At 42.6% G+C, this 16991-nt stretch overlaps 2 protein-coding genes across 3 annotated transcripts in view; both read left to right on the forward strand.

The window, feature by feature from the left end:
* Positions 1-4943, forward strand: part of rprd2b (regulation of nuclear pre-mRNA domain containing 2b) — a 19399-nt gene extending 14456 nt beyond the window's left edge. The window contains exon 10 of the mRNA XM_085473935.1: positions 83-4943. Within this exon, the coding sequence (XP_085330061.1) occupies positions 83-2118 (2036 nt within the window). The 3' untranslated portion in view covers positions 2119-4943. The remainder of the gene's footprint in view (positions 1-82) is intronic.
* On the forward strand, positions 2067-16647 carry tars2 (threonyl-tRNA synthetase 2, mitochondrial). 2 transcript variants are annotated; one of them, XM_085473939.1, is made up of 18 exons: positions 2067-2195; positions 8242-8423; positions 8504-8618; positions 8951-9072; positions 9434-9542; positions 9959-10023; positions 10108-10186; positions 10742-10888; positions 10971-11069; positions 11767-11936; positions 12009-12171; positions 12639-12776; positions 13217-13294; positions 15142-15242; positions 15744-15845; positions 15948-16020; positions 16166-16280; positions 16384-16647. In XM_085473939.1, exons 1-18 carry the CDS (start codon positions 2142-2144, stop codon positions 16524-16526), a joined length of 2055 nt encoding a protein of 684 aa, XP_085330065.1. In that variant the 5' UTR covers positions 2067-2141; the 3' UTR covers positions 16527-16647. The 2 variants fall into 2 exon arrangements, with proteins under 2 accessions (XP_085330065.1, XP_085330064.1); XM_085473938.1 differs by lacking the exon at positions 2067-2195 and adding an exon at positions 5323-6950.
* The last annotated feature ends 344 nt before the right edge of the window (positions 16648-16991 follow it).

A 16991-nucleotide genomic window follows, 5' to 3' on the forward strand; every position in this document is an offset into this window, starting at 1 on the left:
TATATTTGGCTTATTGAATTTCTTTAAGAATAACTAACGAAGTGACCTTGTTTCAATATTTGTCACACTTTGTTTTTGTCAGGTTTGTCCTCTTTCCTGCATAGTGTGACTAACACCACCTCTGGTGCTGCTGCTGGTACACGAACCTCCCCAGAATCAGCACCTTCTAAAGCTCTGCACACCAGCACCCCGACCACCCCAACTACCCCAAAAACGAAAGCTGGTCTGGGGAACAGCCACAAGCGAGAAACACCTGGAAGAATCAGAGACTGGGGGAGAGAGAGACAACTGTCCCCTCCTCCTCCACCACCTCCCCCCCCTCGCCCCTCAGCTCCTTCTGTCTCTCCCCCCAGCTTAGAATCCAAAATCAACAGTTTCCTGCAGGGTAATCCAGGTTTTAGTCTCGCTCTTGGTGATGTTAGTCCTGATGGGGTGGATGGGACCCCAGTGAGAGACGAGGCAGCCGGCACCCCAACCCAGGATGAGATTATGGACACACCTGCAAGTGTGCCAGAATCTGTGGGCTCATCTGGAGGTCATAACCTCTCACCCACAGCCTACCGCAATGAACCCTGGGATGCAGCTATCACCCCGTCGGGAAGCGGCAATGATGGAGACTTCCTGCCCACCTCCCGATATGGCGCTGGAAGAAAGAGCGGCACAAAATTAAAAGACAATGAAGTGATGCATGTGAGGAAGCTGGTCTCCTCTTCTCCTAGTAATGACATGAAGGGTAAGAAGGATGATCAGCAAAGTCAGCTAAGGATGATGGGAAACAACAGAGCAATGGGAGAGAGGAGGCCCTGTGCCGGCTCTCGTAAGGCAAGCATTGGTTCAGATGAAGGAGGTCAGTGTGGAAAAAAAGAAGACAAGTTAAAAGGTCAAATGTCTCCAAGTGGAGATGGGAAGGAGGGGCAATACCATCGTATTGAGACACTCGTGTCACCCTGCACCGAAGGGGCACCCATTCAAACTCTAGGCTACTCTAATAGACCGCTCACTGGAGAGCGCATAAAGACAGTAGAGAGCATACGCGTGATTGGTCGAGGCTCTCGACGGGGAGGAGGACCTGGAAGTCGACCAGGAGGAGCCATGTGGTATGAAGAGGAAGGATACCTGGAAGCTCAGCCTCCCTCACCACAACTTGTCCCCCCTCCTCTTAACATTGGCCCAGGGGGCACAGAGGACATGACCCCCTCTATGCCTCCTCCTCCCCCACATCTCCTACTCCCCCCACATCTTCACCCCCCTCCGCCCCTTCCTCATCTTCCTCAAACTCAGTATCAGTTGCCTTACCACACAGAGAACATCCAGACTCCTCCTCCATCACACCTCCACCAAGTTCCTCCTCCTACATCTCCCTTCTTCAGCACACCTCCAGCAATCCCTAGACCCCCTCCACCCCCAATACCACAGCGCCATTCCCCTCCACCTACTCACCCTGCTGTACCCACTGCAGTCATGGTAGGAGGGGTGATGGTCCCTGCTGACCGGCCTCTGCCACTTCCTCACTCAGTCAGACCTGAAGCTGCAGAGAGAGGTGGAGTAGGGCCAAGAGGAGGCAAAGTGGCCCCCCCACCCCTCATGTCATCGTTGCTAGGCGAGCCCCCTAAGCTTCCCCGCCCCGGCACAGTAAAAGAGCCCTTTGTTCTCTGCCATGCACCCCCCCTCCACCGTCCAGGTACCCCTGGTGTTCCTCCACCTTTATTGGGTAGAGTGAAGGAGCCTCTGAATCTACCTCTTCCATCCCCGTCTCCCTCTCCCACATCATCTGCAACCTCACCCTCCACACCTAATTCCCCTGCAGTTGACACTGCTCCTTCGCGCTCACTTACCCAGTCCGCTGCCCTTCCTCTCCAGAAACCTTCTGCTAGTCCTCCAGGGCAGCCCCGCAACCAAAACCCTAACCCTGTTCCCCTCCTCACCTTGCCTACTCCTCGGCCTCCAATCCTCTCCGTTCCCATCTCACAGAGATCCCTGCTGCGAGGCCGAAACCCTCAGCAGCATAATCAAGATCTACCCATAGGGGGGTTTCGTGGGGGAAAGCGCCCCGGGCCTCCATTCACAGGTGGTCCCTTGCATGCACAGAAGAGGCCTTTCCTACCCCCACGCTACTGAAGTGGTCATCTGCGACAAGCTGAATGAGAAGTGCAAGCCACACATCTAGCAGTGCAGTGTGTGTGTTAGCCCTGCTGGTATGAGCCCAGATATCTTTACTCTGTTAATTAGCTTGAATTAAAACTACCTTAGGTTGTGTGTAAATAGCTGATTTAAATTGTCTTGCTTCAGCCAGGTAGCCAGTCATCTAACACTGCACAGTAAAGCTAAGAGGTTATCAGTTTCATAGTGCAGATTGTTATGTAACAACCAATAATCTTTTTTCTTTTTCCCCCACAACAATTTTCCGTGCACAAGTTTCATTCGTTCTGTTGCAGGAATTGCATACCTGTAAGAAGAAAAAAGCAAAATAGTTCAAGAAAAATGAAACTACATTTCAGCCCTTTCAGACATGCTGGTGGCTTCGTTCGTCTGTTACAGTGACGGCATTCTGTCATTCAGACATGGGTCGCTTTGTTTTTAATGTTAATGTTCCTCATGGCTTAGGGACATAACCACGAGCTACATGGGAATTGCCATACTGGATTATTATGTGCATCCATTGAAGTCTTATCCACAGACTTGTGAAGATTACTTATCTTAGCCATTGTTCCCTAAAATAGAGGTCTTTATATTTATGTCCATGTCTGCGCTGTAGCAAGTGATGGCTATTCCTGCCCCTCCCTCATAGGCTGGAAACGTAAGTTAATCCAGTTAAAATACGATGTCTATGTTATATAGCGCAATTGTGAATATTACCACTGTACTGGATCCCACTTAGTAAAATTATAGAAAAGTGACTAGAATGCTTATTCAGACATGAAGCGAACAAGTTACAAGAGATAATTGAAAATGAGAGCGTGTCTGAAAGGGGCTTCAGAGTTTTCCTGTGTGATATTTTTTTTTAATTATTATTATTATTATTTTAATCTGAGAAGAGAGATGCTGGATAAAAGAAAGATGGGTCTCATGATATTGAGGAAAAACAGGGCTGTAGTTTGGCTTTTTGGGAAATGCGTTTGTTGGCTTTTTTGTTTTGTAATGAAGCTCAATATCACTCATCTCCAGCATGCTGTAGATGACGCTTAACATAAAAACTGTAAACAGTTGGAAAGCTAGATCAGGAAAAAAAACATCTAATTTCTTTCACCCATACAAAACGGACCTTTTACAGGGGATAATGAGCATGCAGTGACTTCTGAGATAAATTTCACAGCAACAGCACAACTCTAAGAAGTCACAATTTTTTTTCAAGAAGTCCAAGCTGTTTTGCCCGTACTTCCAGTCTTTGTACTCTGCTAAGCTCATCTGTGTCTGCATCATATTTAACAGATGAATAAGAATTACTGCATTTCCCAAAAATGTCAAAGTAAAACAAAAATGTCGGATTGAATTCATGACAGTAATCTCTTCTTCCATGAGAGAGAGAGAGAGAGAGATTTGAAGTGATTTGTTTTTCAGGTGAGATTAAGACTTATTTCCAAACTACCCGCTGTAAATAATATTCTTCTGCTCAACCTTTTTCCACCCTTCTGTCACTCTCACTGTATATTTCTAAGCTTGTAAATATAAAGACTGAGTTGACATAGCCCCCCCCCCTCTTTTTTTTTTTTTAAATTTTTTTTTAAAGCTATTATCTCTGTACATGAGGACAGTGATCGTTGTTCACGCACCCCGTCTTTACTGTGATCGAGGCCTTGGATAAGCTTTAGCCCAGAAGATTTTCTCTCCAGTACCTATCATGTGTTTATGTCCTCCTTTTGCGAAACCACCGCACAGAAGAGGAGGCTGAAGATAATTATGCATTTTTATTTCCTATATATAAATGTCTACCTGTGCGCGCTTCACATTAGACTGAGTCATGAAGATACTCGGTAGTGGATGATGGGATGGGAGGGAGTATTAGACTTTGAACCACACCCTTGCTAGGCTTCAATATGTACTCTTGAATAAAATCCAGAGTTTCAATTCAACTGGGAGGGGGAGGTATTTTTATTTGGTCACTATCCATCACTTGAATTGCGCTGTTTGACTTTACCTTTCAGATTGTTCTCATGCATTTGCACAGCTACCATTACATTAACATTTAAAGCCTTTGTTTTTCAGCTGTGCTTTCTTGCTAGGTAGACTTGATGCTTTTCCATTTGTAGGAACCCACAGATGGTGTTTAAGCTAATTAGGATTGCATGTAAAATGGTTCATTTGAATACTTCCAATTGTTTTGGCCCTTTTCTCTATATTGCTAATTTCATGCTTTTGCTTTCAAGCGTCTGTGCTTACCTTGTGCTCACATGGGCTTCACCCTAAAACACTTGTGCACCTCTCACCACTTTTAAGAGGTAAAATAACAACGAAGAAAAAGATTAGCACGATGGCCTTAATGCTCCCTCTTGTCCAGAAATTGTTTCCATAATACTGACCTCTCTCATACATTGGTAGTAGTTTACCTCTACAAGTCAGAGGTGCAGTGGTCTCACATCTCTAGTGTTTGATTCAAGTGTGTGTTGAAGCTGTGGTGAAATTACAGTTTTATCAATATGCTGAAAACCTTCCTGCATAAAGTCTCTGAATACATTGTTTAAAAAATATACCCAAATGTAACCACAAAGCATATTTGTCACTACAGCGTTGGCACACTGGTGTTTTCCTGAATGTTTATACGTCTGTTACCACCCTCTGTAAATTGTTATCTTCACAGTCACATGTAGGAGCAGCTAATAATCAGTTTGCAGTGTTCACATTGCACACAGAATAATTGTAAAACATCTTCAAGTTCACCTTCTCGTCCCTTCCTCGTGACCTTAAGATAACTTGGTTTGACCAATTGAAAATGACTGACAAAACTACCAGCCTGTTTGTGTGTGTGTGTATATATATATATATATAAGTTGAACTGCTTTCACTGCTGTTCTCATCAATGATGCTATATCACCGCCCTTTGAGTGTCCAATCTTTTCTGGTGTGATGAACATGCACACATTCTGCAGCTTTTATTTTTGTCACAGTGAATATATGCATACTTAAGGGGGGAACTATATCTTATGATATTATTTTTAAGGATCAAAACTATTAGAGGGGTAACATTTTCAGTGCATTAATGAATTGACTTAAACCAGCCTTCACATATTGGCAAATCTTTTTTTTTCTTTTGCTTTACAGACTGTAATCAGTCTGCTCCATTTGCCATTTTCTGTATTTGTTGTTGTTTTGGTTCATTCTGTTTTTAAAAAAAAAAAAAAAAAAAAAAAAAAAAAAAAAAAGCTTGCACACTACACCACACACTGTTGCTGGAAAGCCACACTTTACAATCAAGTTCATTTAAAAACCCTGTACCTATTTCTGGACCATATTTGCAGAGCTCACTTGAGACATTGTGACTGAGTGATGACTCACCTCTAGTGTGTAATTAATATGCCCACAGTAAGACCAAACAGTGGCTGCACAGTGTTCAGCAAATAATTATTTTTTACATTCATTTAATTTAACATGATGCAGGATAATTTATTCTTGTTGTGGATATTTTCTGCTACACATTAGGGCCCCTGTTCCTGTTAATCTGCTGCTAAAACTTTTAAAATGTCATACAGCTGAAATGTAAGGTCTTCAGTGCTTATTAAGACATCTGAACCTTTAGGGAAAATACTAGATCGACTTTTTGCCCTTATAGAGGCCAACAGACATGTGGCGTGTGAAGCATTTTAATTGCAAAAGGCTTTTACCTAATTTTAACATGGACATGATGTTAAACCAAACACAGTTTTAAAACCTTACCTATAATATGGTTTAATCTGCTAATTAAGGTGATGTCACCAAGTAATTGCTGGGGTAATTTAAAGCTGAATGGACTGTATTTACACTGTAAAGTCCAGTAGATTTCTCTCATAGAGCTGTAGCTCCCCCAAGCGGCAGAGCAGAAGTACTTCGGCTGCTGTAGTCTTTAAGTCGTCCTTGATGAAGCCGCTTCATCTCTCCGTTGGGTTGTTTTACCCACAATTTCTAAATCCAAAATATAATGACGCTCCTTTTCAGAATCAGCTGGTTTGTTTATTAATATTCTCAGCTTTTTAAGTCTGTTCACAAAATTAAACGGCCAGTGAATAGTTTTATAATTAAAATTATTTAGAGCTTTTGACAGCGAGTCTGTAGAGGGCAGGGTTTAAAATATGTCCCTTATTTTAATAAGAGCTGCAGTGAATGTGGTTTTCGGTGAAAGTCAAACTGTATTCATCTTTCCTCCCTCCGTGTTTTAAAATAAACTTGTACTTTGGGCACTAAACTGATGCACACTTGCAGCAGGCTCGGAAAGCTAAGAGCACCGATTCTGCTGCTCAGCTTGTGGGCCCGTCGTGATGCAGCAGGTCGGTGCTTCTCTGAAATTACTTTGTTTTGCACGCAAGCTCTCAAACACCGTTTTGCAGTGTTCTCCACAAACGAGAACTGTCGACGCATGCGCTGTTTCGTGTAAATTTCAGCATATGTGACTCCAGTCTGAAGCGCCTGACCGGACAGTGCGTAATTTTATTTTTGAAGGCTAGAGATGTTTTCCCCCATCGCGCTCTTTCCATTTCCCCTGCGTTTAATTGCGCGCCCTGGCGTAGATGTCAGGAGCGCGCACGCTGAGACGGAGCTCCGTCATAACTTTTCAGTCTTTACGTCAACGCTGCTGCCAGTAACCCGTGCTTTCCGGTGTTATGGCCGCTTGCAGTGAAGGGGACAGTTATATGTGGTAATGGTGAATGAAGCGGTTGTTTTAGGCAGGGGTGTTTGGTATGGCGGTGACGCAGCTGCTTCGGCTTGTTACCTGTCGTTCGACAGCTCGTGCGACCCTTTGCGCGCAGAGGAAGTACAGCAAGGTGCGGTAAAGCAGTGCACTGAGTGAGGCTAACGTTAGCAAGCAGCAGTGTTTTCAGTGAGTGTTGTGAGCTGCTGTTGATGCTCCTGTCTGTTAAATGTGCTAATGGGCACATTTGTCGTTAATAAGATTAATGTGCTTTTAATTCGGTTTTATCGTAATTTTGTTTCATGTTTTGGCTTCTTTTTTTTTGATAGCCATACCCGGTTTGTTAATGTATGGGAAATGGTGATGAATGCAAAGTTATAACTTTGTTTTTAATTCAACTTAAATATTTATTTCATATTGAATTATCAGCTATTGTCGAGATTGGATTTTTCTCTTTAGTTTTCGCTGATATAAATATGTTAACATTATTGTTGTTGTTATTATTATTATTATTATTAATCATGTTTTTCTGACACAAGATTTTGACAACCAGTATTACAATACGAACAAGACTCATTTACAATAAACTTAAAAAAAAAGGGTCCTGATGCTTTTTGTGTTGACAAATCAGCTCAGTACTAAAACAAAGAACTTTGTGGACTTCCTAAGGACTTTATGGAAATTTTGTAAGAAAAGTTAGTTTTTGTTTTTTCTAAAAGTCTATAGAGTTTTTTTTGTTTACGGTCAGTTAACTACGTTTTTGTTTTTTTTGTTTTGTTTTTTTGTTATAACCAACTAAAACAAGTACTGATATAATAATACATGGGTAAAAACTTTTGGATTTTCTTTAAGGCTATTCCTAAAATGTTAATTCTGTTTAATTTTACCTTGGGGCCATGGTGATTAAAGGTATTATGGCTTATTAATTAATTAATTGAACAAGTTTAAAATCCATTCCAGTTCATTAATTATGTCATGCCAACACCTCCATAGTCTTATAAAGTAGTCCTTTATACCCTTCATAGATGAAGAATTGTCTTAAGGTGTTATTACAGCTGGTTTGGAAAAGCCTTCACTGCGTTAAACTGACAGGTGTTTCAAATATTTAGTCCATCCCATGCATATTAGTGATGAGTCTGTGCAGTGTAAGCTAAATAGTAAGGTAAACATATTGAGGGGCTATGCTTGTGTATGTCTTTGCATTATGTTACTCATTCTGTTGGGGCAGTAAGATAAGTTCAGAATATATTATTGTGTTGCTAAAATCCTAAATGCTTGTCTGTCTCTCTTAGCTTTACTGCATATGCACTTAATTTCTGGAGGTCTTATTTGACGGGTTTTCTGTCATCTTCAGATTTTAGTTCTTTTGTCCTTTTGCTTCTTGTAAATAATTTCAAACCAAATCTTTATTTTTTGCTTTACAGGTGAATGCATCTCCTGCCTTATCTGAACGACTGCAGATCTTTGAGGCTCTCAGGGAAAAACGTGGAAATGGGAAGCGTTTTGAATCGACAGAAATGCCCCTCCGTATCCGGCTGGTTGACGGCCGGATAGTTAAGGGAACAGCTGGTGTCACCACACCGCTCTATGTTGCTCGGAGTGTGAGGTAAGTACCCAGTTTATACTGTTTGGTTTAATATGTTTAACTGTCGTGATATAACTGTGCTTTTGCACGTGTTGTTTCAGATTGAAAGGAGCCCTGGTGAGTAAGGTGAATGGGGAACTCTGGGAGCTTGGACGACCCCTAGAGGCAGACTGTGAACTACAACTTCTGGGGTTTGATACAACTGAGGGAAAGCAGGTAATTACACAGTTCCCCGCTGTTAACTTCCTTTAAGTATGTGCAGTTTCCCCTATTTGACCTGTAAGTGTGATGTTGATGAAAAATTTGTTTTGAAGGTTTTTTTAAAAACATTTTTTCACCTCATTCAGCATCATCATAAGTTAGAAAATAAATAAAGATGTTAACATGCCATGTAACATGGCAAACAAAAATTGAAACGACACTTTAACTGGGACCAGCAGTAGTGGGATGAGAGCATCTTTGTGTTTCCTTGCTGTTTTAATCTACCATCCCAAAAGTACAGTGTAGATGTCTTTGGCGCTCACTCATTACGACCCTTGATTTCACAGGCAGCCTGGAGAACAGGGGCGTGCGTCCTCGGTGGAGTCTTGGAGGGCATGTTTGGTGCTGAGGTGTGCAGAGAAGGAACATCAGAGTTCGGGCTTTTCTGTGATTACCTGTTGGACAACAGGTGATTACTATCTATCAGATATGAGCTCTGTCAAAACTTCATCTTTGTGTGCTCACAAACGCAAAAGAGGTGGTGGTAGTTACATGATGGTTGTTATTTCAGTTTTTCAGCTTCTTTTTGTTTTAAAGGGAAAAAAATCCTGACCTTTCAAATAAAGTGTATATTTTTTATTCATGAGTTTAATTAGTTACTAAATTGTATTTATATGCATGCTGTGTATAGCTGTTCATTATTATGTGCTGCTTTAATGACACCGTTTCCACCTTATGTAACTCGTGCCGGCTGTTTGACCTGTATGGCATGCTCCTGATTCTGACTAAACTGCAGCTGAAGTTTTGCCTGAATGTGACTTCATCTACAGTTTTTTGTCTCTGAGTGATGTGGAGGCGAGGTGTAAGGAGGCGGCAGCACTCAAACGTCCTCTCTCTAGACTGGAGCTGAGTATAGAAGAGGTCCAAGAGCTATTCCAGGTCTGCAACATGCTCTGTTTGTTATAATATAATATTGATGACAGACATTTTCAGTGCTGACACATCTTTCTTTAATTCTTTATGTAGAGGAGGTAAGTCTTAATTATCAAATCACTGTGGCATAGCTGTTCAAGCTCCTTCCTCACACTTTTAATGCACCAGCTTATATTACGCCAGGAAGCAGGAAAGTTTTGTTATTTTATATTTATTTCCACTTTTAAAAAAACACTGGTGGTGTAGCAGCATTGTGCCATGCTGGCTTGAAGCATATCTGAGTAACCTTTGATAGGATGTGAATAGCAGTTATGTTACTCGCTTTTTAAGTGTGACTCCTGTTTTTAGTCCAGCTGTGATATTTGTCTGTCCTCGTGTCCATGTTGAACTTAAAATCGGTTTTCTGTGTTTTCTTCTTACAGAGCAGTAAGCTGAGGCTGCAGTTTGCTGAAGAGCAGATGAATGGCGCCACTGTCACAGTATACAGGCACGTAGGAAAACTTCTTACCTGCCAGTGATTTAAAACACTCACCAGTAAATTAACTGGTTTCAACCATTCTGTGTGGCTCAGGTGTGGAGACACTATAGCGGTCTGCAACGGCCCCCTCCTCCCACACACAGGCCTCCTCACAGTCTTCAAGATGCTGCAGGTATGTGTTTGTGTATCCAGTCAGTGTATTCAGTCCTTTGCTCGTCTTTCTGTTTTCTCTTTTTGTGTTTTTGTGTTTCACTGCCAGTTTATCTATTTTATTGTTTTGCTTTTCTTAAGCAAATCAAGAATTTGTTCTATTCCTATGAAAACTGTATTTCATATGGCAGTGCTATCATGATTTTTCACACTCAAACACTATATGACTGCAATGAAAGAGGCAGTGCCATCTCATCAGTTAAAATCTGTTTTATTTGGACCTTCGTGGCTCTCTCTCAGATGGGACACATGCTGTGTGAGTGGAATTTTCCTCATCCATATTGATCCAGGGAGAGAGGAAAGTTTCCATACCAAGCTGTCACTGGGCAGACTGGGATTCCACAACAGAAAGGGCCTGGAAATATCAGCAGCAGGATGTTGTGTTTGTCAGAGGCCAGATTTCTGTTCTGGGCTCTTAGAAACACACGGCCATCCGTCCCTCTCATAACTTTCTCTTTTGCCACGTCCATGTTCACCTATTATTTTCTCCCCACTTTTCATCTCTGTACCATTCCAGCTGTCCTCTGTGACCCTGGCCAACCAGACAGAGTCCTCCGGTTTGACACGACTGTTAGGTGTGGCCTTTCCAGGTGAGAAAGAGAAGGAGGAGTGGGAGAGGGAGCAGGAGGAAGCGAGGAGGCGGGACCACAGACGCATCGGGACGGTAAGACGGAAACCGTACATGGGTACAGAAGATGATGCCATCTTAAAAAGTGAAATAAGAACCTTTTCATGTTCTTCCACAGGACCAGGAGCTGTTCTTCTTCAATGAAGTCAGTCCAGGAAGTTGTTTCTTTCTGCCTAAAGGAGCCCACATCTACAGCACACTCACAGACTTCATTAAGGTGAATTATTTGTTTGAGCTTATATTTGAATCCCCTAGAACTGCACCATCACAGCCTTGTTACACCTGTAGAAAGCATTACAGATAAGAAACTGTATGAATATAGCGCAGGGACAAAGGGTCGTGGATAAACATGTCATCAAACCTCATATTTGGCCTGGGCCTCTCACTGCTTAGTTGTGGCTTTAAAGAATGAACACAGCATTACACAGGAAACATTTTTTCTCTAGTTAGTTTGCCTGTTTGTGGTACATCAAAAGTTGTTTAATCAAAAATCAAGAAATAACTGTATAATGGTTCAAATGAACTATCTGCTTGCAGAAAAAACCTGTTAAGTGAGCTCCGGCCCTTTTCAACACCGCTTATGCAACTAAAACCAAAAAATGCCCCACAAGCTTTAATTTGATTATTCAAAATCCAACTGTGACCTTAGTTGGTTTTATATAATGATAAAATGCCGCTTATGCAGGAAGTTGTTCATTGAGTGTGTGTATTTATTGAATGTTGTCCATTTAAACGTAATAACACGCATCAACACGTGCTCTGCTGATTGTAATGCTGAGGTCATACGTGTTCATGTCAGCGGTCAGGATGTCAGCCTTTTTAGCCTAAAGTCTCTATGCTGTTTGACCCTGTGACCATTTGACCCTGTCCTCCACTCATTGTCACACAAGTCCTTCCTTCCTGACCTCTCATAGTGTGAATACCGAAGGCGAGGCTTCACTGAGGTCGTGACCCCAACGCTATACAGCACTGCGTTATGGGAGCGCTCTGGCCACTGGGAGCACTACAGCAAGAACATGTTCACTGTGAAATCAGAGGACTCTCAGACCTACGCTCTCAAACCCATGAACTGTCCTGCACACTGGTGAACACACACACCTTACCTACCTGTGCTCCGGTGCCTTTGCAGAGACTGACTCTCCTTTGTTGTGTTCAGCCTGATGTTTGAGCAGCGCGTTCGCTCGTGGAGAGAGCTCCCTCTGCGATGGGCCGACTTCGGGGCGCTGCATCGTAATGAGCTCTCCGGCGCTCTGGGAGGTCTCACTCGCGTTCGCAGGTTCTGCCAGGATGACGCGCACATATTTTGCACACCTGAACAGGTACGCAAACAGGCAGATGATCTCTCGTTTCTAAACCAAGGCATGTTTAAGTGGGACAGACGCTGTAAACGAGACCCACGTGGAACCGCATTTCAGTGATTAGATGGGCTGTGTAAATGACTCCTGAGACATTCCAGGAAGCTTTAGCCTGGATGAATGAAGGTCTTTGTCCTTTTCAGACTTTGCACCTCCGTATGTAAGCCTTTGTGGCTCTGCAGTAAATCTGATCCCCTACATGGAGTCCTGCAGCCTTCCCATGATACTGTTCCTTCAGCCTTTCTGTTTGCACCTTGTTAATTCAGAGACAGTGGTCACATGATGATCACCACTATGTCAGCCTGAGAAATTCGATCTTGGTTTAATTTTTACACTCTCAGTTGTTGTTGGTCTCTCAGCTGTGTACACTTTTCTGTTATTATTATGTCCTCATGTTGACCTCTTCCTGACTTTTCTTTCTTTTTTCCCAGCTGGAAGAAGAGATTGTGACTTGTTTGGACTTTGTGAGGAGCGTCTATCAAGTGTTTGGGTTTTCCTTTCACTGCCTGCTGTCTACGCGACCCACGCCGTGCCTGGGGGAGCCTGATCAGTGGGACACTGCTGAGCAGGTAAACAGACACGTTGACACACTCTCCATCATATTGTGTGCTAAAAGCAGTCCTACACAGACACAGCTGTTCAACGTGTGTGTGTGTGTGTATATATGTGTACTCTTGAGTGGCAGCCAGGGGGGAGGCATTTCCACTTAACCTATCAGTTATGTAAGTGGTACTTTCCAGTCGAGAGCTGCTTTGCGTCAGGCTGTTGGGTAGATGTATATCTCCAAATCCTCCGAGCACTTTTTAAATGGGCACAGCAGCAATCTAAGCTGATTCAATTGAGTGTAATTTAACATAACAGTTCTGAGCCTGCACAGTTCAAACACAGACATGGCGATCATAATGTGCTTTAATGTACTTATATTCTGTCATGCAACTACTTGCTTATTGTGGACTTTGGTGTGTGTGTGTGTGTGTGTGTGTGTGTGTGTGTGTGTGTGTGTGAGAAGCAGTTAGAGAGGAGTCTGCAGCAGTTTGGTGAACGCTGGGAATTAAACCCAGGAGACGGAGCGTTCTACGGACCAAAGGTCAGTGAGAAGGAAGACGTGCACTTAATGGACTCAGGAGTAAATGTTGTTTATCACTGTTTGTTTACACCAAAGCATCGTGACATCAGTTTAGTCACTTCCTCCTTAATGTAAAAAACTTTAAGGGAATGTGTGTTTTGTTTTGTTTTGTTTTGGTTCTTTTTGTTTGTTTGGGTTTTTTTTATGTTGAAGCACTATTAAAGATTTACCAGGAGAGCTGATTAGCTTAGCATATTGACTCAGAAATGGTGGAAGCAGCTACTTTTGGGACAGCTACCAGCACCTCAAAAGCAAGCCAAGAAATGGTTTTAGGGTGGTCTCCATGTGGGAAAATTCTTTATCAGGTATAGCAACTTCCGAGTCTTAACTGCCTGACTTGTATCCTCAAACTGGAAAAAAACATGACTCTAATTCAGTCCAACTAAAAACTAAGTCTAACAGCTGGGTTGTTGCTAATCAAATGCACTTGACTGACTGATCATCAGAAAGTGTTGCCACTTCTTTTAAAGCAGAAGTTCTGACAGTTGGCTGGTCTGGCCACAATAGGAGTGAACGTCCCAGGAAATTCACCCCAGGGTCAGTCCATGCAATGTTCAGAAAAACCCAAGGTCTACATCTCAGACTCTACGGTCCTCAGTTAGCATGTTAAAAGTTGTGACAGTACAGTTATAAAAAGACTGAACAAGTATGACTTGTTTAGAAAGCCTCTTCTATCTAAAAAGAACAAAAAACAATGCTTAGATTTGCAAAGTTCTGAATAAACCAGAGACCTCTGTAACAATGTCCTTTAGACAGAAGAATCCAAAGTGGAGATGTTTGGTCATAATGCTCGGCAGCACATTTGCAAAATACCGAACGCAGCATATCGGCACAAACACCTCATAGCAGCTGTCAAGCTCGGTGGTGGAGGGGTGATGATTTGGGCTTGTTCTGGGGCCCCAGGGCCTGGGCCCCTTGTTGAGATGACCAGATGCAACAGGACAACAACTTAATGCACTGCAGCAAATCTACAATACCCCAGTTAAAGTCCAGACCTCAACCTGATTGAAACTCGGTGTAAAGGAGAGTGGGCTAGGACTCTACAGTTGTTGCTCTACCAGCTACTGAATACTGGGCTGCACTCAGTTTTTTCCACAGTAGTCCAGTGAAACCTTTGTTTCTCACAAGCCTGTAACAATGTGTTCATCAGCTTAGAGGTGCTGGCAGGTAGATCATTTTTCCATTTGATACAGAGCCAAGCTTACATTTTCTCTTCATTATCTCTGAAATCTTGGGAGAACAACAAACAAGAGCATTTCTCAAGTTTTGACAATAATAAAATTAGATTTAATGATTTTAATTCCTCTAAAGGGGATTTATTTATGTTGCAACGCAGATTAAGACATCTTTGTTCTGCTTCGGCTCTGCACAGAGAAACTACAGACACAAATTATTGTAGTTCACAGAATATTTAGAGGTTTTGTGTGCGTTTGCTTTTGTTTGTTTGTTTTTGTTTATTTTTAAATAAAATTGAAACGACAGTGCGGCAATGACCTTTGCTTTTTTGGGGGGGGGGTTGAGACTTAATTTATCTTTCCAAGAAGAAGTCGGCCTCAGATAAACGTCAGCGTGCTCATGTGGAAGCACTGAGAGGAGGCGATGGGTGAAGTCAGGTTGAGCTTAACCGCTCGTTGAAACAGAGAAACGTGTATCCAGGATTTTTAAACAACAATCTAAGCAGCTAATCAGCTTCTCTCAGAAACCCATTTCTAATGATTCAGTGCACAAAAAGGTACTTTGTCTCAGAGCGCTAAACTGGAAGGGAAAAGTGAAGCCCGGTAATAACGCACGCCTTCATGTTTCATCAGATTGACATCCTGATCAAAGATGCTATTGGCAGACAGCACCAGTGTGCCACGATCCAGCTGGACTTCCAGCTGCCAATCAGATTTGACCTTCAGTACGTCGGGTGAGTCACTCATAAATTTCAGTAGTTGGCATTCAATCTCTTTAACATTCCTGCACTGATTTAAACCACTACTCCTTTACAGTTGGCCACTTCTTTTTGTTGAGAATGCATCCTTGTGTATATATATATCTATCTCCAGTAATCACTCGGGATAAGATGGCACAAGTCTAACTTTGGGAGCTAATTTGATGATGAAACATTAGCACTTTATTGGATTTATCAGCTCAAGTGTGTCGAATTTGGTCCACATCTACTGAAGTGTTTTTGATTATAATCTGATTAGATTATATGTTCAACAATAGATTAGTGTCCCATTGTAGAACAGTTTATAGGAAAAGTAGGTTAGAAATAAGCAACAGAGATCTGCATATTTACTTCCACTCAGCTACTTCACTTCAGTATAATGTAAAGTTCACAATACTGTCAAGAAGAGTATTTGTGTCTGTAGCTTGGCCACGCTGCACCACCTCCTGATCTCTTTTTTTGTAACCTTTCTCTCAGACGAGACGGACAGTTGCACAGACCAGTAATGATCCACAGAGCAGTGCTGGGATCGCTGGAGAGGATGATGGCCATACTGGCTGAAAACTTTGGAGGGAAATGGTGAGAAGATGATAATGCACAAAATCTGAATGTACCCCGTTAGTGGGATTATTGTCCTGTAGCTGTACGCTAACCTGTCACCCCCCTCTGTGCCTCACCCAGGCCTCTGTGGCTGTCTCCGGCTCAGGTCGCAGTTATTCCTGTGGGGGGCAACAATGAGTCGTACGGCAGGCAGGTCAGTGTCTGATGGAAATTTGCTTCGGGTGCATAAGCAGACAAAGTGAACTTTCATCCTGCCATGATTAATTTGTTCTTTAATATAAGAGGTAGATTACAGATACAGTCTTAAAAGAATGAATCCCTCTCTCTCTCCTGTTAAGGTGGTCCAGCAGTTCCATGAAGCTGGCTTTATGGCAGATCTGAATGACGATGAGGGAGCCACCTTAAATAAGAAGATCCGCTCTGCTCAGCTCGCCCAGTATAACTACATATTTGGTAAAGATGAATAACTAAGAGGCTACTTAAAATACTAAAGACTGCGACTGTTTTTCAGTACTGTTGACATATTTGACAGTCTTTTGTGTGTGTTTCTGTGCAGTGGTGGGTGATAAGGAGCGTGAGAGTGGAACAGTGAACGTGAGGAGCAGAGGGGGTAAACAGCTGGGCAGGAGGCCGACAGAGGAGGTGCTGATGTCCCTCACAAAGCTACGGGACACCAGAAGCAACCTCGATGAGTTTTGATGATGTCCTGGAAATAATGACTCACTGATGAAATGTTTGTTTTACATGTTCAGTCTGTTGCACTTTGGCTTTGTCTGAAGAAGCAGCTGGTTAAAGTTGGAATAAAAGTATAAAACACTGATGTTTATGTTCTGCACTCATTGCTGATTTTGTCCTTTAATGGAATTTGCTGATTAAACTGTCCTGCAAAAAAGAGACTGGAGAGAGAGAGATTTAAGGCTATTTAAGGATCGCCACACTCTTAGAAATAATGGTGCCAACTATAAGCACAGAGTCCTGCCACCTGCTCCCATAGGAGAACCCTTTGTGGTTTCTGCTCCAACCTTTTTTCAGCCTTTTGAGAGGAAACGTAACACAAAGGAAATGTGAAAAGTTACACTCAGTCTCTGGCGGTGCTATCCAACACTTCTTACTGTTTACACAAAAATGTGTGAGTTATAGTAGGTTGTATCCTCATGGACACAC

The sequence above is a fragment of the Copadichromis virginalis genome, linkage group LG11, assembly GCF_057382275.1.
Source record: "Copadichromis virginalis isolate Kocher_CV1m ecotype Utaka linkage group LG11, C_Virginalis_male_GT1.1, whole genome shotgun sequence".
NCBI classification, from domain to species: domain Eukaryota; kingdom Metazoa; phylum Chordata; class Actinopteri; order Cichliformes; family Cichlidae; genus Copadichromis; species Copadichromis virginalis.

Coding starts and splice junctions, on each gene's coding strand:
- tars2 (XM_085473938.1), top strand. CDS start 6,867: ATGGCGGTGACGCAGCTGCTTCGGCTTGTTACCTGTCGTTCGACAGCT. Junction 10,889..10,970: donor ACCACAGACGCATCGGGACG/GTAAGACGGAAA, acceptor GTTCTTCCACAG/GACCAGGAGCTGTTCTTCTT. Junction 11,937..12,008: donor ATGAACTGTCCTGCACACTG/GTGAACACACAC, acceptor TGTTGTGTTCAG/CCTGATGTTTGAGCAGCGCG.